The sequence below is a fragment of the Sinohyriopsis cumingii genome, chromosome 8, assembly GCF_028554795.1.
Source record: "Sinohyriopsis cumingii isolate HCF-2022 chromosome 8, ASM2855479v2, whole genome shotgun sequence".
NCBI classification, from domain to species: domain Eukaryota; kingdom Metazoa; phylum Mollusca; class Bivalvia; order Unionida; family Unionidae; genus Sinohyriopsis; species Sinohyriopsis cumingii.
This window is the reverse complement of record NC_142968.1, coordinates 82,446,865-82,472,164: the sequence shown is the minus strand read 5'-3', so window position 1 is coordinate 82,472,164 and position 25,300 is coordinate 82,446,865. Positions and strand designations below refer to the sequence as shown.

The following is a 25,300-nucleotide window of genomic DNA, read 5'->3' as shown; positions in this document are numbered from 1 at the left end:
TTCTCCACCTAAAATAACCCAAGGTGATCCAGGATATTCAAGTCAAATGTGCTTGAACCTAAAAGATTATACTGCATTTTTAAATGAGTTTTTTTTTTTAATGCCAGAAAAAACAACAGCAGCAGACTGCTATAAAAGTTCTATTTACATCTATGCAGACCCATTCCACTAGATAACATTTCAATTTACTTCCTTAACGACAATGTTGGATAATCCTACTAATCCTCAACTCACGGGTCATATGAAAGAGAATTAACATCTCAAATGCCTATAACGTTCAATTATTTGCAAATGTCAACAGATTCTAGAAATTTAGGATAGGAGACCCAAGTGGGGCTAAGATCTCTCAGCTGGCTGACATCTAGCAGTTGATCAAGAAATCTGGGTCAAGAGGATGCTTATTTGCAGAAAATTATTCCAATACTTCATGTTATAAAATAAATGTTTTAAGGCTGTTTAAATGCTTTTTTTAATATAAAAAATTAAATAAATAATGATGGCCATAACTGAATTCAAATTGTCATCATCTGTAAAATACTGAAATACTTTTGACCTCGGAAGTCAAACTATGTCATGGTCTGTTGAGCAGTTTTTGAGATAAATTTGTTTCAAGGTTCATATAGTTTTAATTACAGTATCCATCTCTGATGGCAGATTGGTATTACTAGTACAGTCTGAAAACCCTTCATGACTTGTCAAATTTTTAAAATTCTGTTTATCAGTTTCTGACAAGATGTCATTAAATGGGTTTGTTAACTTTTAATAACTGTGACAATTTTTGTTTATGGTGGATCTGCATCATTGGTATAAATTCAAATTTGTTTGAAGGTTTGTCTATTTTTAGTAATCGTGACCATGTCTGACAATCAATTGGCATCATTTGTGGAAATCATGAAGCTCTTTATGGTATGATTATTTTACATATAAATTTTCTGCAGCAGTTTTTGAGAAAACATGTAAAGGTTTCTCTATTTTTAGAAATGGTGGCCATATCTGATGGTGGATCAGTGCTACCTGTATACATTTTAAAGACCTCTGTGGGGGGATTGATACTTCTGTCATAGTTGGTCAAATTCTAGGGACTGACTTTTGCGAAGAAGTCTTTTAACTGTCTTTCTGATTTACTACACTCAGATTGCATCATTTGCAAAAATGTGAATGCTCTTTGCTCCAAGATAATCTGCAAAGTGTGGCTGAAAGTAGTCAAATTATCTCTAAGAAGCTAAAATAGCAACTGTTGATTGACACATGCCATATCATAACAGCACCTGGCTTCATGGTATACTGAACTAAAACTGACAGATAATTTGATAATCGCCAGATTGAAATTTTTAGGTCTCAAACACGCCAGCAATAGATGACTAATTAACAAGTTTTCATAAAGAATCCATAACTAAAAACCTTTTGGGAGAAGAAATAAACTGCCAGTTATATTCACCACAATTAATAACAAGAAATGGTCAAAACAGTTTTGGGAAATGAAGATCTCTTTGTTCTAGGATCTTCTAGAACAAAACAATTAGGTTCTACATGTTTTAATGTTAATTCTAGACATGGGAAATTAATTAAAATTCACAGTGACAACTTCATGCTTATTAAAATTTTTACAATAGCAGAAACAAAGAGGTCCAAGTGGGCATGAGATTGCTCACCTGGCTGATATTTGCTTAACTGGCAAATGCAAGAGTGGTTAGCCAGGAAATCTGGATCAGTAGGATGGTTGCTTTCTGAAGAAAATTTATTCTAATGCTGCTGAGTGCACACGTTATAAGTGAAACAATTTCAAGCTTTCTCTAGGTTTTAAATATTCATCTACAGCTGATGGCACATCAGTGTCAATTGTCCGCCACTGAAAAGACTATATACAGAGTGGTCAGCCCAATTTTGGTGACTATAAGCATTATGATAACATTATGGGTACTGTACCAAGAATAAAGATACCAGCATATACCTACTTTTATATACACTAAAGTGCCATTAATGTATCAAACACAAATCCAAGCCATAAAAAAAACTGCTTTGAGAGAACCAGGAGGTATCATGAGGCAGGTGTGCATATCCTATATACAAGTGGCACAACCCCATTAATCTAATCTAAAATACACTGCTATGTTGATAAGATCAGCCAATCCAATGCAAACCACTTATTTATTGTGCATGCATCTTGCTCATAATCAACTTCATCTGAGATTTTGACGACATAAGACTAATTACTAAGTATGATCAAAATCCCATCAAAAATATTAAAAGTACTAATTCTTAAGTGGTAAGACATCAGACAGACCAGATGCGATATCATCTTATTATTATATCTTAATCATAATAAAAGTTACTAGACTTCTTGATACATAACTCTATTTATGAAGTCTGATCAAAATCTGATAAACCTATTCATGAAGTTTGATCAAAATCTGATAACCGTATTTATGAAGTCTGATCAAAATCTGACCATTAGAAGAGTTGCAAGAATCTGCCGGGCCCAAAGTGGCTGAGTGGTCTAAAGTGCTCACCTTCACGGATCATTGCCATCTCACCTCTGTCTGCATGGGTTTGAGTCTCTGTTCGGCCAGTGTGGGTATGTGAGAAAGCTTGCCAGTACCTTCTCGTGGGTCGGTGGTTCTTTCTGGGTTCTTCCTCCACCATTTATACTGGCCGCCATGAATAGCCTATCTTGTGCTGAAAAAAATGGTGTTCAACCCTGTAACAACAAGAATGCTGCCAAGCTCAGCCAATAAGATTCAAGATCACTCATATTTGTACTTGTCTGAGATTTTGCTGCTTGAAGCCTATTTGCCAGGTGTGATCAAATCAGATCAGAAATGGTAACAAGATCAGGCCATCTGATAAAATGCATGGCTCTTCCTCATCATTGAATTTTATTGAGATCTTGATGATATAAGCCAATATTCCCAATCTGATCAAAATTTCATTGGAAATATGGTTTCTAGAGTGGCAAATAGCTCAGCTAATCAGATGCAAAGTCACATCATTAATACATCTATAAATGTTGCTCATTAATGAAATAGTCTGATATCTTAATGACACAAGCCCATGTTCCAAAATCTGAAATAGTCTGATGTCTTAATGATACAAGCCCATGTTCCAAATCTGATATAGTCTGATATCTTAATGACACAAGCCGATGTTCCAAATCTGAAATGGTCTGATATCTTAATGATATAAGCCCGTATTCCAAATATGATATAGTCTGATATCTTAATGATACAAGCCTATACTCCAAATCTGATATGGTCTGATATCTTAATGATATAAGCCCGTATTCCAAATCTGATATAGTCTGATATCTTAATGACACAAGCCCATGTTCCAAATTTGAAACAGTCTGATATCTTAATGATACAAGCCTATACTCCAAATCTGAAATAGTCTGATGTCTTAATGATACAAGCCCATACTCCAAATATGAAAAGAAAACTTGATCAGAAATATGACTTCCAGAACTGTAACAAGCAATTTTTGATGGGAACATGATGCAGGATGGATGCCAGGCCACATCATAAGCTCACATGGCTTTACAGCCAGGCGAGTAAAAACTGAACCTCATTATTCCTGTTTCAGCAAATTACTGCCAGAGAGCATGAACCTGTAAACAATACAAATAATTCAGTACTGATTAGCAATACCCATAAATTAAGTCTACAGAGTAATAAACATTCAAATAGAATTAACCAGCAGTGAAAAAGAAACAAATTTATAAGTATTTCAATCTAGCTGCAATCAAAACATGAGGAACTGACAATGAAATTAATGAAGTAAAATTTATTTTGTTTATTTTCTAGGTTTCAATTGTCTTGAGTAGGCGAACATGAAGCAGCTTTTCCAGGTAGCTCGTAATGTCTGATAAAATATGGGATTGGGCAAAGCTTCAACAAATATGAATAAGTTAAAACGTGTCCCTTTGTATATGGAAAGAGGCCATGTGACCATGACCTTCTGGCAGAGGAATGACTGAATGTAGGAGACACAAGTCAAGATATACAAAAGGCTCAAATATTATTATAAAATCTTCACTGGTTTAAAAGCTAAATCTGAACATGGATAGTGATCAGTTTTATATTCCCCCTTGCTGAGACCTTAACCTTGAATAAGGGGACTAGGCCCTGGTATGTGACATACTGTCTATATAAATGGTAAAAGTTTCAATAAGTATCAAAACTGATTCAAAAGTCATACTCCAAACAAGCATGCAAGTCACAAAATTACATTTCCCTTGCTCTGATCTTGACAGTAGAGAATGACCATGATATGATATGCAATACAGTCTATACATAATGTCTAAATGGATAAAATTTCATGAAAATATTTTCAGTGGTTCATAAGCTTTACTACAGATGTAAAGATCAACAATGGCATAGTGATAACACAATATGTTTGACTTAAGACAGACACAAAAATCAATCTTACTATTATTATAACTGACAACCATATCTCTGGACAGGAATGTTAGAGCCAATTTTGGGTAAAAAAAAATTCTTTATCTTTTTAATCATTCGTCAGTTTGAAGGAAAAAAATCATTATCTAACATTATTATGCCTTTTAACAAAACGTTGAAAATCCTATATGTGAGCAGAAATGTTTTGACATATGGTAAGCAGCAGAAGTTCTGTAAAAGGAATCATTAACAGAAATTTATCTAATAAACATTGATCCTGGAGTAAATATCCAAGGTTGCAAAATATGTCACATATTCACCCAAGCAAGTTAAAAGAAACCAGAAATGTAACAAATATAAAGAAAACCTGCAAAAGCAATACATACCTTTCCTTCAGCATTTAAAACAGAAATGTGCTTAAAGATGACAAATGGTTGTTGAGCTATGCTCATCAGAAAACAAAAAAACTTATCCGGCAATATTTACCACATTCATCAAGATATGATCTAAACTGAACTATGGCGGACTGGATGGACGGAGGAAGAGATGTACAGATGGAAAAAGTTATAATTTCAGACTCTGTAGCAGCTTCCATCTTGTGAACTCAAAATTAATACAGTAAAACCTCACAAGTAGGACCACTGATCACATCTGGGAAAGGTGTCTTAAATTGTAAGAGTGTGTACATACATGCCAACACCCCCGAGAGGCATAAGCATAATTATTGCTATTATATGTGGCAAAAAAGCGTAATTTGGGCATAAAAAGTGTAATCAATTTATTACATGCCAGAATTACAATTCGTAGCAAGTATGAAAACGATACATTCTTACGACTAACCTGGTTCTGCAGCTAGTCAAAATTCTTGTCACAAAGGGCAAAATCCATATGGATTAGAATCAGAATACAAACACAAAATATATTGAAAAATTATTTACATTCAGCACTCACTTTAACTAGTCTAAATGAGCAACTTTCGCTGAATGACTGTGATCTGGAATACTGTAATGATCATTGTCGGGTGCTCAGATTGCTCTAATACATTTTCTTATATTCTTCTTTTAAAGTTTGTAAAGAAGTGTTAATTTGTCCTTTTTTCTGATCTGACATGTTTTGAAGTTTGAAAAGATCCATCTTTTCTAACATTTTCCATCATGTAACATCCACAACTCACACTGTAATGAGCTTCAATTAACATCTGGAACCATTTTCTTTAAAAACAGAGCCTGGTTTACTAACTAACTAGCTTATCAACTGAATGAATTCTGTGAGGCAAAGTTCACATATGCAGAAACCCATCTGTTTTCTCAGAAATGGGTCACATACTTTTGCTATAAATAGTAATAAGGAAAGTACTCTTAATGTTATTCTTACATAGCAGTAACCATTTTAAGAACATATATCTATGGAATTAAAAGATGATAATAAAAATGACAATTTTTTAAAAAAAAATTATTTTTTATTGTATGAAAAAAGCATAATCCATATAGTCTAGTAAAATTAAGTTGTAATTTGGTGAAAAACCTGTAATGATTATGCCAAAAGCATAATGGTTGGCATGTATGTGTACCTTAACCAGTATATGAGTAAATTGTGCTATAGATCATTATTTTAATTTTTTTTGGTCTATCATTCTAAAATCCAAAACATATTTCCCAAAAATGTATCTGCCAAGAAAATGGTTTAAGTTCACTTCGTATCCCATATCCCACCTGAAGTCTTGGAGGAGCTGTTGCTGAACAAAAAGGGCAAAAGATTTTCTAGATGGTTGCCATGATGCCTATATTGGATATCAGATTGGCACCATTTCATTTAGAACCAACTAGACATAATCAGAAGTCTTTTAGTGCAAGCCTCATGTTATATGACCATCTGTTTTGGAGAAGTATCAATAAGAATTTCAAGATGGCTGCCATGGTGGTCATTTGGTATGTTAGTTCAGCACCAGTTTCATTTAGGAGCAATCTGACATCATAAGAAATCTCTTTGGGAAAACTCCACTTTGATATTACCACCTATTCTGGGAAAGTGGCATTAACAAGTTTTCCAAAATGGCCACTGGTAGCCATACTGTATGTCTAATCAGTACCATCCTGATTTTACCCAAGCTGGAACTTGTGATGAATGTGTGTGTAAGGCGTGCTAGCAATCACCCAAGTAGTTTTGGGGGACTAGCATTAACACACTCAGCTAACCGATGGATGGATGGATGATGGGCAAAAGCTCATCTGGTGCATGACCAGCAGAGCTAAAAATGGTTTAGTGAGAAAAAAAAGATGATGGACAGAAATAAATGCAGATACTATGTCCACAAAAAGGCTGAGGCAATTGCCCTTCAATTTTCTGAAGCATATCTCTATATTCAGCATTATAACTATTTTATAAGCTTGAAAACGAGATCATGTACATAAAATATCTTACTATTCTTCAAGAGTTATTTTCTGTATCCCTCTGCTCCCCAACCCTCACACATACAGGTATTTATCCACAATGTTAACATTATACATCAGCTTGATATACAACATGATCAGCACTTATGGACACAATCTAGCACATTATAACAAGGGCAAGGTGCAACATGAACACTGGGGTCCAGCTACAAACAACAGCATAACAAGTTAAAAAGATTCTGAATTTTTAAAAATACTTAATCTGTTGATGATGACATTGTCAGGAAAATAATACCTACATCTTGTTATCTCTTAATACATGCAAACAGTTATCATTAAGACCTATTATAACTGGATTTTTCTTTTAAACATGCAGCCACCACATGTAAGAAGCATTGCTACTACAAGCAATTAGGATGCAATTTTTTCTGACAGCATCTGCATGACTATACCTTTGAAAGCATTAGGATTAAGGAACATCAGACTGGAGAAGGAGTGTCGATGTCGGTCCTTTATGGGCAGCTGGATGGTCAGGTACTGCCTTTCTACCAGGGCTGAGTGGAAAGAAGAAATTGTAAGTAAAAAAAAATGTTGAAAAAGTTATATGTATAAATAATCGACTTTCATTCTCTTCTCTGTTTGCCCATATATATATATATATATATATATATGGACAAGAAGGAGGTGAGGGCCTATATGTCAAGCCCATGATCAAAGCATTGCTATAAATTATGTGACTCTGAATGCAAGGTCAAAAGGTTGATGAATCCTGTCACAGCATGGTCTTATCTTTATAATAAGTCATCCAAAGTATGCAGAAAATCCATTGTGGGGTTTAGGAAATATAAGCAAACAAAAAAACTTTAACATTAATATATGTGTGTGTGTGTGTGTGTGTGTGTGTGTGTGTTCACAAACATTTAAAGCACCTATGGTTTCTAAAGATGAAACACTGTACTTAGTCTTTATTGTTTTATATACATCAGGCTTCTTTAAATACTTGTATTTGCTGGATATGAACTTCATTTCCAAGGTAACTTTGTTAGGCAACCAACAGAGGTGTTAATTACCTGTAGGTTTTACTCCTCAAGCTTGCTGGTTAGATGGGGGAAGGGCAACTCAATCAGTAAATTTCGAAGACCAGATTCTCAGCGAAGATATTTGTATGTTATTCTACAGTTTTTTTTAATTTAATTGGTTAATTTATATATGCGTAGATGAGACAACTATAATTACCAGTTTTATGGCTTGAGAGAACACTACTCACCATGTTAAAGCTTAAGCACAATAATGATGCAAGCTTAACACTTAAACGTTATTTGTAACATTACCATGTAGTACTATTTGATGGATTTTTTTTTCTTCCAGCAATGATAGCTGTGTACTTTGCACAAACACCCAATTCTGGGCACCTCTGTAACGAGTTTCTTACACAAAGTGGTCACTTTAAGGGATAGAACTGGAGTGTTCGTCACATGACAACGACTTTCCAGCGAAAGCAATAGTGTATATGGATTATTCATGCACACATATTGACAGATTTCTGGACCATGCAAATATGAATACATTCACTGTGTTTGAGCCTAACACTGTTCCTGTAAATATTAGTGACATGCCACTGTTTGGTAACGATCGCATCGAAACTTTGATTGTTCATTACAGTCAACCAAGATAGAACAGTGTCACAGTCATCAATACCAATGAAATTATAAGCGGTGGATTCTGGAGTAAACTGTGCACAACAATTCTAGAGAATTGTCAGGAGCTGAATTACTGATTAAACTATTTTCAATGAATGGACAGTACCCAAATATGATTGGTTTGATGGAAATTTCACAGGTACTTCAGGTGTTAAGCAGGGAGTGTAATCATGCACATCTTTTACGTTATGTTCTCTTTTTTCAAATGAATTTGGTAGGTAATTCTTTAACCTGTTAGCAAAGGTTGTCCCATTTTATGATTTGTCTGATAATGGCCTGAATGCTTATTTGTGATAGTGTGCTGGCTTTATAATGCTTTCATCATGTGTATTACAGCAATCAAAGTGGAGTTGTTTTAACTGACGCATAATGCTTTCCCAGGAAATTTTCAGAGATAACATTTTCCACAGAAAAGCCATAATCCTGAATTCATTTATTTACTGACTGACATTTTTTCTCGATGACAGAGTATTAGCTACAAAAACAACATAGTCTATCATGGCAGATCATCTGCAAAATCCTTCTATTTATGACACAGTTCATCACTATCAAGATTTGTTCTTTTTTTAAAAATTGAGTCTGCCATTGTCTGAGGTAGCTCATGAAAAAATAATGCAATTAGTAATGGACCTAAAATAGTTTTATCAGGTGCCATACTTCATTATATTAGGTTTACACAGAACTCTATTCATGTAAACATAAATGTATACTCTCATTTAAGTATGTAATAAACATGATGTATCCTATTCATTAAAGTATGATATAAATACATATCTTCTCATATAAGTATGTAATAAGCATGTATCCTCTCATTTAAGTACTGGTATGTAATAAACATGATGAATCCTTATTTAAGTATGTAATACACATGAAGTATCCTCTCATTTAAGTATGTAATAAACATGAAGTATCCTCTCATTTAAGTATGTAATAAACATGAAGTATCCTCTGATTTAAGTATGTAATAAACATGAAGTATCCTCTCATTTAAGTACATGTATGTAATAAGCATGAAGTATCCTCTCATTTAAGTATGTAGCAAACTGTTTGTTTTGTCATCACAATGGTAATTTTTTAAACTGCTCATAGGGATTTCATGAGCAACCATTTCAAAAAGCTTTCCTGAAATCTTGAAATATAGATGCTATTATTCAATCTTTGTGAAGTGATTTAAGGCATTTATCAATTTGAGAGACCATGGCAGTCTCATATGAATGATTCTTTCTAAAATCTGATTTGTTCAGGTGTAATAGCAAATGTTTAGGTAAATATGACATCAATAGGTTATGGACTGTTTTTCAATAAATTCTTATCAATTCAATAGATTCAAAATCAGTGACAAGTTATCTACATCTGCCTTAGTGTCTGATTTGTGAAGTGGCATTATTTTAGCAGTTTGGCACATTTTGGGAACAAATGAGGTAGGTCATAATACTTAACTGATTATGAATGATGAGCTTTCTGAAATAGGTGAGGCAGAGGGTTTAAAGGGTCTTGCACTGTCTAATCCAGTGCTTTGATAATTGCAAAATGTACCTCACATGGGATTTTTGCTCATGGAGAGCTTTATATTTCATCATAGTTGTTTTCCATCACTGGCTCTTTCATTTTGTGCTTATGATATGTGTCTTTCTAACTCAAAGGGCAAGTTATCTAATAAGTTTGGTGAAGATATGTGAAAATATAAGGTCTAGAACAGGAGTTTGTGACTGTAAACCAAACAAATGATAACTAGCTCACCAACCCAATATATATTTCACCCAATATGGTTGTTTGTTGGCTTTAACAGCATTTTTTGACACATTACTAACTATATCATGCTCAGGAAATGTGAGCAAAGAACATTTCCCAATGACACATAAAGGCTTTTGACTCTGGCTGGATGTACAGGTACTGAACATGAGACTCTTGGATTATGAATCTACCAAATGAGCTACTCTACTCTCCTTCCATACACTAACAGTCAGTGTATATAAAGAGATGGATATGAGGAGAAGATGAAGTAAAGTGATTCCTAATAAAAAGAATTGTAAGGCACACTACAATAATACTGACAATGAAAGCAAAGTTAAAATGTGTCCAAAGCAAGCAAAAGCCCAGGAGACATTTCTATAGCTGAATTAATGGACTGGTTGCCAAGATATTCTTCTACCAACATATACAGACGTAAGCATAGTGAAGTATAACTGCACACAAAAAGTATAGTCAGTGATCCATTAATAAGCAAATATTTTAAGAAGTCAGCAATGCCTTTAAAAAAGTGCCATGTCTAGTATGTCCTATATTTTTCGTTCAAACAAAATCACCATACTGATGCCACCTTAATGCCAACAGGAAGAGCGATACCTATCTATATCTACAAAACTCTGATGCAACAAATATCAAATAAAATTGTCAGGTGATAGCTTATAGAGAAAATGTGTACATGTGAATCTACCAGAAGGTAGGTTTTCCTCGACAAGTGGAAGACTGTCTTCCATCCCTACTTTTACTCAAAGAAATCTCATGTGTGTGTAAAATTATTATGGACTGTTTTTATTTTTCCATTCTTTCCAGTGCAGAACATTTAAGATAATACTGCCTGTGAAAGTACATGCCCAGACAACTTGACAAAATTGAAACTCTGAAACCAAACTAACACTGTTTTATGTTGATTGATCTTTTTAAGTAATCCTGTCAAAATTAATTAATCTCAATAATCATTTTCGAATTATTTCTAACCACACAAACCAATGATCCTATCAACATAATCAATGGGGTCTTACTGGCTTTATGCTGCTTGAAATTTGCAACTAAATTGTTCTGCCCTGCTTAAGCCAGTTTACAGTCACGTGAACACTGGCATTATAACAGTACATACACTACACTGGAACCAAAATGTGAAGAAAGAAATGGGGTAAAAATTAATTTTTCATTAATAATTTTGCATATGCAGGAGATTTCAGTGGGTGAAGGGAAACACCCTTAATCTTGGGAGAAAACCTTCCAAAGAAAGAGATTCACATGTATGTCAATTCCAGCATGGAGCTGCACCCGAGTACCAACAAGACTGATACAGGCCTTATTCAACATAACACGGCAATTGAAAGCAAATTTTTAGTAAATTGTGTTTCTCCGAGAATACTTAACCGATCACATTAACATTAGGGATATAAGCCTGCTACCTCTCGAATCCAGCCCTACTAAAAGATGAAAATTCGTCTTTTCGGTCTATCTCATATAGACCAAAGGGCAATAACCTCCCCTTGCCACCACCAGGTGTCACTAGTTTTTTAAGCTGAGCAATATATATTATACGAGGATGCTCGCATAGCGGGGTGGTTGGGAGGGTTTTTAAGTAATGTGATCGGGCAAGTATTCTCGGAGAAACACAATTTACTAAAAATTTGCTTTCTCCTTCAAATACGTTCCCCGATCACATTAACGTTAGGAGAATAAGTAATAGGAGGAGGGAATGCGAAGCATCCTACCTCCACTCCGGGTACCTTCTAGGGAATGATGGCTGGATTCCCCATTTGAACGATAACCCGTTCTAATTTCATCAGCAACACAGCCTAGGGTCCCGTTATATGTGACCCCTATATACGGTTAAGAAGATAGTTATTGAAATCTTCTAACCTACGAAATTTCACTGGCAAATCCAGCAAAGCTGATAGGCTGTGCTGATTGTTTTAAATGGGTCTGGTGGTCATCTGGGATGCCCCAACGGACCTACCAGATTCAAGGTTTGCCTCTGCGAAGCCAAATCTCTGAGATAAAAACTGGAGAAGGTTGACTCTACATGCCAGCCAACAGCTTCTATTATATCTCGGATCGAAACATTGCCTTCGAATGCCAGGCTCGCCAAGATCGCTCTAATCTCATGAGCCGTAATCTTCATGAGGCGACTCTGATCTTGTGAGACCTCAGAGTACGCTGAGTGTATAACCCACTTCAGCCATGAAGCAAGGGCTTGAGGGGTGATATCCCGTTTACCAGCTTTGACCGGAAGAAAGAGGCACTTACGTGTGTCCCGACATGCCTCTGTGCGTTTTAAATAGTGCTTGAGTGCACGAACAGGATCTTGCATGGCTGCTGCTCTTGAATTATCTATTGAAGAGAGCGAGCGAATGATGATTCTTTGATTGCCAATGGATGGTAACCTATTTTTGGCTACAAAGCCCGGTTGCGTCAGGAGGACCACCGAACCATCTGATCTGAACTGAAGAATGTTTGGGTCACTGGAAAGGGCATGTAACTTGCTCACCCTGCATGCTGAAGCTAAGGCTATCAAGAAACATGTTTTGTATGATAGTAGCTTTAACGAAGTGTGGGCTAAAGGTTCAAATTTGTCTGAACTGAGCCATGTTAAAACCCAGGACAGATTCCATTTTGGAAACAGGGTGAGGGATTTTGGTCGATTGAAATCAAATTGGCTAAAAGATCTAATAGATTTTTGTTATGCCCAATATCACATCTACCATGATGGCGGAATGTGTCTGATATCATGGAGCGGTAGCCTTTGATAGTAATTGGGGCCAACTGTTTCTCCTCGAAAAGCCAGAGAAAAAAGTCGGCCAGTTGAGGGATTGAGACACTCAAAGGGACGATGTTATTGATATGGCACCAGTCCCTGAAAACGTGCCACTTTCCCTCGTAAGCCTTCAGAGTGGAGGGCCTTCTTGCTCTTGAGATTCTCTCCACAATCAAAGGTTTAAATTGTTTGTCTCGCAAGGCTGCCCAGACAAGAGCCTTAAGCGTGAAGAAGAAGACGGTCTGGGCAGGGGTGGAACACCTGTGACCACGGTTGTTTGAGAAGATTTGGGCTGGTTGGAATCTTCCTGGGTAGATCTATTGCTAGATCGAGTAGATCGGTGACCCAGGACTTGTTCCATCTGAGAGGGGCAATCAGAATCATCCGACAGTTCTGACCCCTTAACCCCTGGATTATTTTCGGTACCAAAACCGTGGGAGGGTAGGCGAATGCCCACAACCCCTCCCAGCTGATTGACAGAGCGTCCACGGCCCAAGCCTCTGGGTCTGGAACCGGAGAGACGAAGGTGGGCAACTTGCGATTCCACCTTGTCGCAAAAAGATCGATCATTGGACGCCCCCAAAGTGTGTAAATCCGAAGAAAGACTGATTGATGGAGTGACCATTCCATGTGAATGACTTGACCTTTCCTTGATAGAGTGTCGGCCAAGACATTGAATCTGCCGGGAATGTGTCTGATTTGTACGTTGATGTGGAGGTTGTCGCGCCAACGTAGAAACTGCCAGATCAGAATGCACAGGTCTGGTGATTTGGTGCCCCCTTGTTTGAGGAGGTAAGTCACCACCACAGAGTTGTCGGACATAATGAGGAGAGTTTTTCCTGAGAGTTGATCCTTCCAGAAGTGAAAGGCATTGATGACAGCCCTCATTTCTAAAAGGTTGATGTGGAGAGGCCTCTCCCCTGGCTCCCACGTACCGCTGACTGTAGCGAAGTCCGGCAACAGGTGGGCACCCCAACCATAGGCAATGGCGTCTGTACATACCGTTATCTCCACTTGGAGCATCTCCAGAGGAATCCCCGTGGACAGCCAACCGGGGTTGTGCCACTGACGCAGGAACAATCATATCTCGGGCATGATCATTATTGTTTGATTGAGGAGACTTGAAAAGGGGCGCCATTGTGCCAGTAACGTCATTTGTAAGGGACGCATAAAAAGACGGCCAAGCGGGATCAAGTCCGCCGCCACATTGAATAATCCGAGGAGTTGCAAGAATTCTCCCTCTGAAATCCACATCCTGTTGGAAACGAACTCGACGAGTTCAATGATCCGGATTATGCAAGCGCAAGGAAGCCGTACCAGATTCAGATTGGTGAGAAACTCCATACCCAGATGGACAAAACGCTGGGATGGACGGAGATCGGACTCTTCCCAGCTCACGAGAAAGCCTAGATGATCTAAAAGTGCTAAAAGATCATTTCTGCCTATAAGCAGAATAGAACTTACCATATGTTTCTGGAGGATGTCGTCCAAGTAAACTGCCATCCCTGTAGATGAAGTCGAGCGGAACATGGTGACGACGCAATCCATAACCTTGGTAAAAGCCCATGCGTCAGTCATATCTAGATTGACGGCATACTCGTCCCGCCGGATGGAAAGACGGATTGATCTCACCGTTTTCATCTTTAATTTCGGTGGTAAAATGTATTGGTTGAGGCGACTCAGCTCGATGATCGGCCTCAACTTGCCTTTTGTCTTCTGGATAAGAAACAGCCTGGAATAAAACCCCGGCGATTGCGTTTTTTTCACAATCTCCACCGCCCGTTTTTTTATGAGCGACTGTATCTCCTGTTGTAGAAAGGTATCCTTCTCCCGATCGGATGGTACGTCCGTGAAGAGGGGAGAGGAGGACAGGGGAGGGGGTTGGATATATGAAATCTGAAGTTCCTCCGAAATGACCTGGATCACCCAATCGTTCTGAGGAAAAAAGGTGGTCCAGTGGTCCTGAAATTGCAGGAGGCAGCTGCCCACAGGTAGGCTGTCTGCGGGTGGTGGAGAGGGTATGTCAATTTTTAGAGTTAGGAGGCTTGAAGACGGAGAAACTTTGTTTCTTACCGCCTCTGTATGGTTGCCTCCTAGCTTGATTAGACTGTTGTCTTCTGGCACTGGGTTGGGATCTATACTGCACATTTAATTGTAAGGATCCCTTGTCCCTGGTCTGCCAATCATCCCTCCATTGTGGCAGGGGCTGATTTTTTCTAAACGCCTGCAAGGGTTGGGCGGCGAGTTGGAGGGGCAGTTCCTGAGCTGCCTACTTCCGAACTTCTTCAATTTTTCCTCCAAAGAGTAAAGGCAACCCAAACAGAGTCATCCGTAAAGCCAGAGTATGATGGGGCTTGAGCGACGTGGACCGCAGACATGTGTCACATCGTATCAGGTCTAAGTTGGCAGAAGCAGCCAACTCATTAGCCATGGAATGATGAGCTGTCCTGTTAATAACTCTAGCAATCCGGGCCGTTGCTTCCCAAGCGTGGTCATTGTCGGATTTTTCTGCGAGTCGGAAAAATGGCTAATGAAGCCAAGTCTAACATTGAAGACATAGCGACTACGTTCCGGACTAGCTTTGACGTTGCATGGAACAGATTTTTGTCCACTTTGTAAAACAGTGAGCGGACATGTGAACTGAAGGCGTCTGAATGAGTTTTGTACCAGCGACACGAGAACGTCGCTGGTACTTGGCTTTCTGAAAAGAACGCCTTAGCATTCCCTGGATCACCTATTCATCCTGATAGACGATCATTGATCTCCTTAATTTCTGCCGACTGGGGAAGGAGCCGGAAGGACGGCGTCTCTTCCTCCCAGTCAAGATCTACAGACGTCTTAACTTTGTAGTCTTGAGTGGCAGTAGGAGGTGGAGGGCATTCTTAAGTTGCCAACACCCTATAAATTTCTTCCACTGCCGCCTTGAAGCCAAACTCAGTCCGTTCCATGGTTGGATCTGTGTATGGCTGATTTGCAGGAGTTTTGTCACCCTCACTGTGTGCCAAGTCGTGTTCTGTAATAGCTTGCATTTCTGGATAGAGCATACCAGGTGGCATAGATGATACGATTCCGTCATCCTTAACACTGTCACTAACTCTTCCTTGTGGATAAGCCATGAACATATGGACGGCCAGCCCTGCCGGCTGGTTTGTCCGGCTTGTGGTCGGTCTGAATGTTGGCGATGGTCCTGCTATCACCGGTACCGGCTGCTCTAATGGCCTGGCTGGACGGACAGATTTCTCACTAAAATCTCCGCCATAGTATTGGTATGTTGCTGGCGGTACAGCTTGATGGACGGATTTATCACTAAAATCCCCGTAAGTCATGTTTGGTCGGACCGTTTTAGCAATAGGGTCCCCATGCTGGGACAGCCGGACGGCCGGTGACGTAGAGGTTGTATAAAGAAATGGATCTGATGGATCTGGTAAAAAACCCATGCGTCCTGACTTACAGGCCCGAAGGCCATGCTCGGACATGCGGGGGGACTTACGCCCACTGGGCAGCCTAAAATTGGGGGAACATTCCCCCAAAGAGTCAGAAAAAGCTGTGGAAGCGAGCGAGGGAAATAAGGGTAATATCTGGCCTGATGTCAATAGCTGCATCATCGTTTCCTGGACCAAACGACGCATCTGTTCAAAGTTGGACTGTTGTACCCTGTCAACATTATTTTCCTCCATTGCCGCTGATGTTACTGTGGCTGACGGTTGCAAACGACGAACTTTAGGTGGAGGGGGGACCCCAACGTCCTCCACAAGGCTCACAATGGAGGCTGTCTTCAGATGTATACCGAGGACATCAATGCTATCTTTCTTTGACTTATTCCGTCTATCCCTCCCTTCTGCTGCCTTCTGGACTACATCAGCCCACGTTTGCTCTGTCCAAGTATTACACACGCTGCATGGTATAGATGATGTACACTTGGTACATACAATACAAGAGTCATGGTTGTCTTCTTTTGCTTTGAACTTTTTGCATTTCATGCATTTGGTTGACATTTCTACTGAAACGACACAAGAAAAGAAAACAAAGCACAAATTATCAATTCAGCATGTTATTAATTCGCTAATACCACAACCGTTACTAACGGAGTAAGCGAAATTAGTGTCGCGTTAACTCTTAATTGACAACACGAGTTCCGCGATAGCGTGTGTAACATGGTCTTCAGTAAACGAAATCTGTAAGGGTGACAATATCACTCAATTTTGAAAAAAAAATTGTTAAAATAATGTATACAACCTGTAGAAGAATGATTGTCCAACACAATAAATCCAAATTTAACTTCGGATGGTCCAATTTAACGCTAAGATGGCTTGGATTGTTTGGAGGTATAATGTACGTGTTATCAGTACAAGCGAAGCTTAAAAACTAGTGACACCTGGCGGTGGCAAGGGGAGGTAAGGGGCAAGAGTTATTGCCCTTTGGTCTATATGAGATAGACCGAAAAGATGAATTTTTGTCTTTTAGTAGGGCTGGATTCGAGAGGTAGCAGGCTTATATCCCTAATGTTAATGTGATCAGGGAACGTATTTGAAGGAGAAATAAGTACTCTGGTACAGTTCTATTAAGTTCTCTTCGATTGCTTGCAAAATCTGTGGAAATATAACAGCATTTAAGAAAAGTTACCATCAGCATGTATGCTTTACTGATAGATATAAAGAAATTTGGTATTTTTTAAAATTAAAGACATGTTAAGCAAAATAGTTATTACTATGCTACTAACTTTTGTGTGCTTGCTTCCTGGTGATAGTAACCAGTCCAAGCTGAATGATTCTTCCTATGATTAGTAACTGGAGGTACAAAACAAAAATAAACCCAGTTCAAGTCCAATGCCTTGGTCACTTCTGTCATTCAGAATAATGTCCTTCTTTGAACTGGATCAACAACAAGGATGTCAGAGTGGACCAAGGAAGGAAGTATAACACCATTATTAAAATTTAGATTTTACTCACCAAAACTTCACCTAATAGCAGTAAAATATTACCAGCTATTATTACACTGATGATTTTTCTAACATGAAAGGAGGCTGAGGGACTCATTACTAGCTGTCAGAAAGAACATACCATCTGATTCCAGCAGGATGCTCTATGACAGAATGAAGGATGACTTGTTGACAACTTACTAGGTTGAATCAATTGGGTCTAATGCGTAAATATCCTCACTTTGATGCAATACTGAAAAAAGGAAGCACCAAAGAGTGGAACGACACCACCAAAAGGTAGCTTTCATGATATCATCCATAGTGGAATGATTAAGAAAGGCACAAGATGCATCAATAGCCCTAACCTCATGAGCTTTGATTTTCAGAATGGAAAGATCAATGAGTGATGGATCCTCTTTTGACAGACTAAACCACCTAGTTATTATGGCTGCCGAAGAACAAAAGTACCTTCATGTAGGAGAGAGTGACTGTCCTGCCATTCCTTTCCCTTCTGAGGTAACAAATCACGCTCATCCCTAGCATAGATGCAATTAACTTCAATTGGTTCAAAGGATACCAAAGGAATAAGATTCATGACCAGAAAGCTTAACTGACAAAGAATAGACACTGAATTGTAGCTGCCACTGAAATGTAGACAAACATCTCCACCATTAAGGTATGCCATTCACTCATTCTTAAAGCTGATTAAAAATAAAGAAAGAAAAAGACTGTCATGAATATATGACTTTGAAAAACACTTCAACCAGAGGTTCACAAGGTAGTTTAGAGATCAACCAAACATTAAATTTTCCACCTAAGCATTAATGAGTGACAGACTGAACTCTAATTCTCAAACAAATAGTCTGGGAGCAGTTTTGATGTTGGTCTGACCCAATCGTGAAACCCACAGAAAACTTAAGGGCATTGAATAGGACTGTTTAATAACTCTTAACGGTGGAAACTGAGTGTTTCTTTTTTTCTTTTAGAAGAAAGAGAAGGTGTGATTAGTTTTGTAGGGTTTAATGCCATTTTTCACACATGATAACTAAACATGGTGACCAGCATATTTATTGGAGGAAGAACCAGGAAAAAACTGCTGACCCATCAGAATCTACTGGCAATCTCTCTCACATACCCATGTTGGTCAAGGTGAGACTTGAACTCAGACAGAGGTAGATGTGTCAGGGATCAGTAAAGGCGAGTGCCTTAGACCCCTCATCCACGTGGGACCATAAAAAGATTGAGCAGAAAATTTTCAACTGCAGCAAAAGTGGAGCATATCACATCAATGTGCTGCCTACTTCACCAATTACAGAAAAACCATTAAACTGACATAATAAATCTTGGAGGTCAATTGCTTTCTAGCTTGACTGATGCAGTCTGCAAGCCTCCTCATTAACTAATCTTGGTAGATAGATCATTTAATATCAGCCAGGTATGAGTGTGTGTGTGTGATTTGGATTTTTAACATACCTTTAACAATTCTTCAGTCATATCGCTAGTTTTCCAGATTTGACAGTTCACCATCCTGTCTACTGATACGGCAAGACAAGACTACAATACCCTTATCTCTTTTGGCAATCCCATCTTGATGCAGGAGATGAAGCATCTACCTACCTGGTGCACCAAACAATGGCACCAAGGGAAGTTTGTTTAGGGAGCCATTAGTGGAAAGGGAGACATTCCAAACTCATCTTGGTGGGAGTGTAACTCTCTCCATAGTGAATCCATATTGCAATTGTGGTTCATATAAACTGAATGGAAACAATGAAATGGTGGGGTGTGGGTTTGACAGGGTACCTTTCCATATGGGGAGCAGGATGCTCTCTGGTATTTGTTGTTCTACCTCATGTATAAACATAGTCAATGGTGGCAGGCACACTGGCAACTTCCTCACACAAACAAGTGCCACTGATACCTCCATGGAGTAGAGTCAATCCACTACAGAAGAAAAGGAACCTCCCTTCATCCTGCGTCAACAGATGTGGTGGTTATTATCCAAGTCCCACTTCATCAGACCACAATGTTGAGAAAGGACACACATCTATGCAAATACATCTAGTACATACTGAACAGGCTGAAAGAAAATTACAAGAGTCCTTCCAAGGGTTTGGGGCTCTCATGCCAGAAAATAATTTCCAACAATCCAAGGTTAGACCATATCTTCATTTTAACTGCAGAGTGTTAAAACCATCTCTGATTTTCTTGAGCAATGACATGATTTTCAAATACGCCACTGTGTCAACCATACTGGATGTAATCAGCATCATTTTCATTAGGGACTAAATAGAGAGCATTATTGTCTTTGGGTGAAAACCCCATGTTAATATAACCATCAATTCTAGAGAGGCAGAAATAACAAGATTTTCAATACAACTACCATGGCAGCCATATCTGTGATAAGACTGGCAGCATTTTCATTCAGAACAAACTGGATAAGAAACCCTTTGAGAAAGAGCACATCAATATAGCCATCCATTCAGGATTAGCATCACCAACAAGGTTTTAAGCTTGCCATACTGGATGTTAGATTTCGGGGTCTGCATTCTGGGTTAAGAAGGTATGGATTGTAAAAGATCTTTTATTGAAAACCTCATGCTGATATGCCTTTCCATGTAGGCGAAGCAGCAATAACAAGAGTTTAAAGATGGCTGCCATTGAGGCCATACTAGAGCCAGACTGACAAAAATGTCATTTAGGACATAAGAAGCCATCTGCTTAAAACCCATGTTGATATGATTATCCATTCAGGATATTAACAATGAGATTTTCAGTTGTGATGGCTATATTGAATGTCACATCAGTAACAGTTTCATTAGGCCCAACTAGTCAGCTTAAGAAGTCTTTTAGTCACTTAACTAGCATTTGCACAAAGTACAACAAAATGATAAATGAGGACGCTGAAAATTGTAAATATATGCAAGGACCTTGAAGAAAAGGTCAACTGTAACACAGAAATGGACACAATTAACAAAATTATGGCAATATATACTTATGTTAGCAAAAGTCTTGACTGACTAAATGATATACCACATGAAAGTCATGGAAAAGAAAGATGCATCTATTTTGAATTATGGCAGTGATTACAGCATCAGAAGGGGACTGAGTTTATTTCTGTTCTAGACATCAAATTAATAATTGGAGGAGGAAATACTCACACTGGACTTGGAACTAGCACCCAAAAAAAAAGAGATAGCAAAGTAATAATAGAAGAATATGTATTGCTGCTATCAAAATATGTACTTGTAAAATATCTCAATTTCATTAAGGGTTTTGAGCAATTAAAAAGATTCCAAATAGTGCTCTGTCACACTTGTGATGAACAGATTAGTTATGATACTGTCATCATAGTATTAACATTTAAATGATGAATAACTGATGATTATAAATTTAAATTATATTAAGTCTATACAATCTGTAATTATTCCTTTATATTCCTATATTATGTGTGTTTGATTTCATAAATTTGGTAACAGCTATTCAGACCAAAATCAATGCACAGATGAAAAACACAGCTGAACAAGTGTATAACAAAACTTTGCATGCATTTTAAGCAGAAAAAGTAAAATCTTTCACATTTCATATTTCAAACTAGCTAAAGTTGCAATATGGATCATCCCATTATTGTATGCTGAGGGTATACCTTTTGTATTTTTCCATCTTGTTCTGTATAAAAGGCATATAATAAGCAGGATGGTTAAATACGGGAATCAGGGAAAATTATGGTATTCTTGGCACTTAATAAAGTGCCAGAAATATGGAAATGTTAGCAAACACTACTATACAAACTGGAGCATGAAATGGGTCAACTTATCATCTTAGTAAAGAAAGTAGTGAAAATATAAAATTGAATATATATAGGAAAATATGAATTCCATCACCACATTATGTCTTGTATAAATATTGTAATTGTGCATGAAAATGTCAAGCAATGTAAGTGGGTACATTTCAGTCACTACATTTCTCCAGGACCTTCTGGGGCTTTTTAACCCCATCAATATCTGACTGAAAAAAGCACAATATTCCTGTTAGGAATATTGAAGCTGTTCACTTGAGTGGAATGGATAGAGTCATGATTGCATTGAGATGCAGATGATTGGTTTAAAAATTCAAAATATTAGGCACTGAATATTTTTCGTGCAAATTTTTAAAATATTGCGTTTTATTTAGTCAGATGTGGACAGGTAAAAGCTTTGAAGAGTCATGGAAAAAACTACATGTGTTAAGCATACATGTTGAATTTGAATGAAACATTTAGACTTAACCTTTCCAGTCAATCCATCTTACTCCTGAAAGAAAATATGAAAAGGTAATTTTTAATATCAGCTGAAAGAGGAAAATTGCTATCATTTGTCAGTCCAAAAGTGTGCCAATGAAGGCTGAAATGAACTGAATTGACCTATCGCCACTTGTCAATAATGCTGATCAATTAACCAACCAATCAGCAAGCGTAAATTAGACACACCTCCAGGAATTGCTTATGCCCGCCATTTTCCTCCGACAAGCTGCTTGTGGCAATAATGAATTGATTATGATAACTACTTACAATTTTTGCAAAGATTTGTTGATTTCTCAATTGATAAGGGTGAAATGAAGGCAGTGAGAGACTTGTAATTTTGACTGTTCATATCCAGATCGTCTAAAAAGAGGAATTAGATTTATTCCTTTCCTGAAACATAGGCAAAACTTTGATGGATAAAGACTTTTTTTGCAATTGCAATCAGCTGAATATTGAAACATGTAATGGCAATTACAAGTTTGTTTGCATAAAAGTATGTGAAAAAGTATGTCCCATCGATGGTTTGAAGGGTACAAAAAAAGAATTGAAATTGAAAAATATATGTAAAAATAAACGTTTCTAGAATATGAGTACAGAAACCCCCAACTTTCAGGCTTTGATGTATATTATTTTTCTTGTATAGGAAGCACTAAACCACAGACTGCATTATTTTAAAGTTTGAAAATTTACACTTTAAAGCTGGCTTGTCCCAAAAACAATGATGTATCGTCTCAATCTTTCAGACACATGAGTGACTCTTTCCTTTTTCACTGGGCTGAAGGAGGGTTGGGGATACAAAAATGTAGTAATAAAGAAATACAAAAACTGGTTTCAAATAATTATCTTCTGATATAATATAAACGCATTTAAATGTTTACATCAACAGACATCATTGATCAAAATAACATCTGATGAACATAGTAGAGCTTTACAATTATTATGTACAACAGTTTACTTCTAAACAGTCATTTTTTATGATTTTGCTATTAATCTTAAATCATTTACTTCCAAGGCAGCATGAACATAAGCCAGATAAATTTAATAAGGATAAGATTATATACTGAACTTATTTGCATCTTCTGGAGTGAATTTCCTTGTACATGAACAAGTTCTTGAGCAGCTTTAAAATTTATTTTTGTTATTTACTGAAATGAAACACTTAGATTATAACTATATGAACTTTAATTATAAATATAAATATTGTCTACTGCAGTATAATTTATACAGCTTTGAAATTTTACATTTTTAAGAATAATACAAATCATTTTCAATAAACATATAACTTAAGCTGAAACATATTTCTTTGCCAGATACTGCATGTTTGTCGGAGGTTAGCAGGGTGTAATATCACGTGATTTGGTAGGCAGAGAAATCTATCATCTCGCGTAAGGTCAATTCTTGGACTGAGAACTTTCTCTTTTTCTGAGTGTTCTAAATAGTTTTACATATTTTGTTCTTCAAGCATGTATTCAGCCTAACTCATGTAAAAGGTTAGTAGAACAACATGCTTAAACTCAGACTCAACTCAAAATTTCATGTCATTGGCCTAATATGTTTAAGAACTGACCAATCAAATGCCAGATTGCTTTTATAACTTTAGGACATTGGTCCAAGTCAGACTACTTGTGACATCGTATCAGTAGGCCATGGTTTTCTCCATAAACAAAACAACATACATGTTTGTTCTGAGCAGAAGGAAATGAGTCTGAAAGGGTGTACAGATACACTACAGTAATTAATCTAAGACAGATTCATAACAAAATTCTTTCCATAAACTCAGAAGGAAACATGTATGCAGTTTTGTATTTATTAAATATTACCTTCTTTTATGCTTCCAAACATTTGTAGCTAAATACTAGTGTGACAGGAATAAACACAAAAAAAAAGGATATAAAATTGCTTGGTTTGGTGCGTCTCAAAATACTGCTGCATGGTTGTCAGCAAAAGTATCTGAATAGTTCAAGTCAAGGTATGCAATACAGACATAACATTCACATTGAATGCCAGATTAAACATCTACAGTTAAACGTGTATGAAATAATCATAATTTCCAATTGTAATGAACCAACTTGATTCACTGATGAAATATATTAGAACTTTTACAAAAGCATTCAGCAACTGTGCAAGGATGGTAAAAGCTTAATGATGGTCTATGCTTATGCTGGCAAACTATGAAATGTTATATATATATATATACAACTAATGATTTTGCTGATAATTTAAAATTACTTGTCATTTAACTTAATAATTTTTTAATTACAGCTACCAGATGATTCTGCAGCTCTGTAACTAAATTATCTTAATTCAACCTGAACAAAACTGACACCAGATTGCAAAAGCAATAGAGAAAAAAATCGCTTATATTCAAGTCTTTGAATTTATTCCATACATTTTTTCAAGATTCTCATAAAATGAATATTACATGTAAACTATCAAAAACAGCCCATACTGCCTAATACCAAAGGTTTAATCTGCATACTGTAGTAGCATGTAATTCATTCAGTTTATATGCCCATTTTTAACGTCCCCAAAAATATGTCAGTGTCAGAAGATATTGCTGATGGAAAACATTAACACAGGTTTGTCATTTTAAAGCATTGCCTTACCAAACAAATAAGAACTTACAATATCCTGGCAACAAAACTGCATGAAACTACTGTTTAATGAAACATTAAAAAGAAACATATTTATCCAGTGAACCATTATATGATTTTTTAAAACTAAAAATGAGATACGGGAGCAACAATAAATTATGCATATCGGGCAGAAATAGAGGGTTCTTGTAAACAAAAAAGATCCTAATTATTCTGGTTCTCCATGCATTGTGCAATGCCATGTAATAAATTCATTCTAAGTTCCTTCTTTTCCCTGTCATTTAAGACACTGTATCAATTTTCAAATTTTCATAGTTTTGAAAAATATGATATTTTATTCAAATCTGAAGATTGGAGATGGGATCTTACTGTTTCCACAGAAGAACTGTTGTGCATGAGGGGAGGGGGTAATGACAACTAGAAAAAACATTCAGAAGCCCAAATGAGTCCAAGAGTGCTCATGAACTAAAATCAACCTTATAACAAAAGGCGAGAGAAGTAGAGCTAAAATG

At 37.3% G+C, this 25,300-nt stretch overlaps 1 protein-coding gene across 14 annotated transcripts in view; it reads right to left on the bottom strand.

Moving 5' to 3' along the window:
• LOC149794001 (inositol hexakisphosphate and diphosphoinositol-pentakisphosphate kinase 2-like) overlaps window positions 1-25,300 on the bottom strand; it is a 234,543-nt gene that overhangs the window by 34,362 nt on the left and 174,881 nt on the right. For 11 of the 14 annotated variants that reach the window (XR_016422917.1, XM_089967926.1, XM_089967930.1 and 8 more), the window contains one exon: window positions 7,237-7,338. Coding sequence is in view for 13 of the 14 variants with exons in the window: in XM_089967926.1 (XP_089824052.1) it covers window positions 7,237-7,338 (102 nt within the window). In the remaining variant the exon portion in view is untranslated. Of the gene's footprint in view, window positions 1-7,236; window positions 7,339-22,180; window positions 22,205-25,300 lie in introns of all 14 variants that reach the window. The other 3 variants (XM_089967933.1, XM_089967936.1, XM_089967938.1) reach the window with 1 other exon arrangement.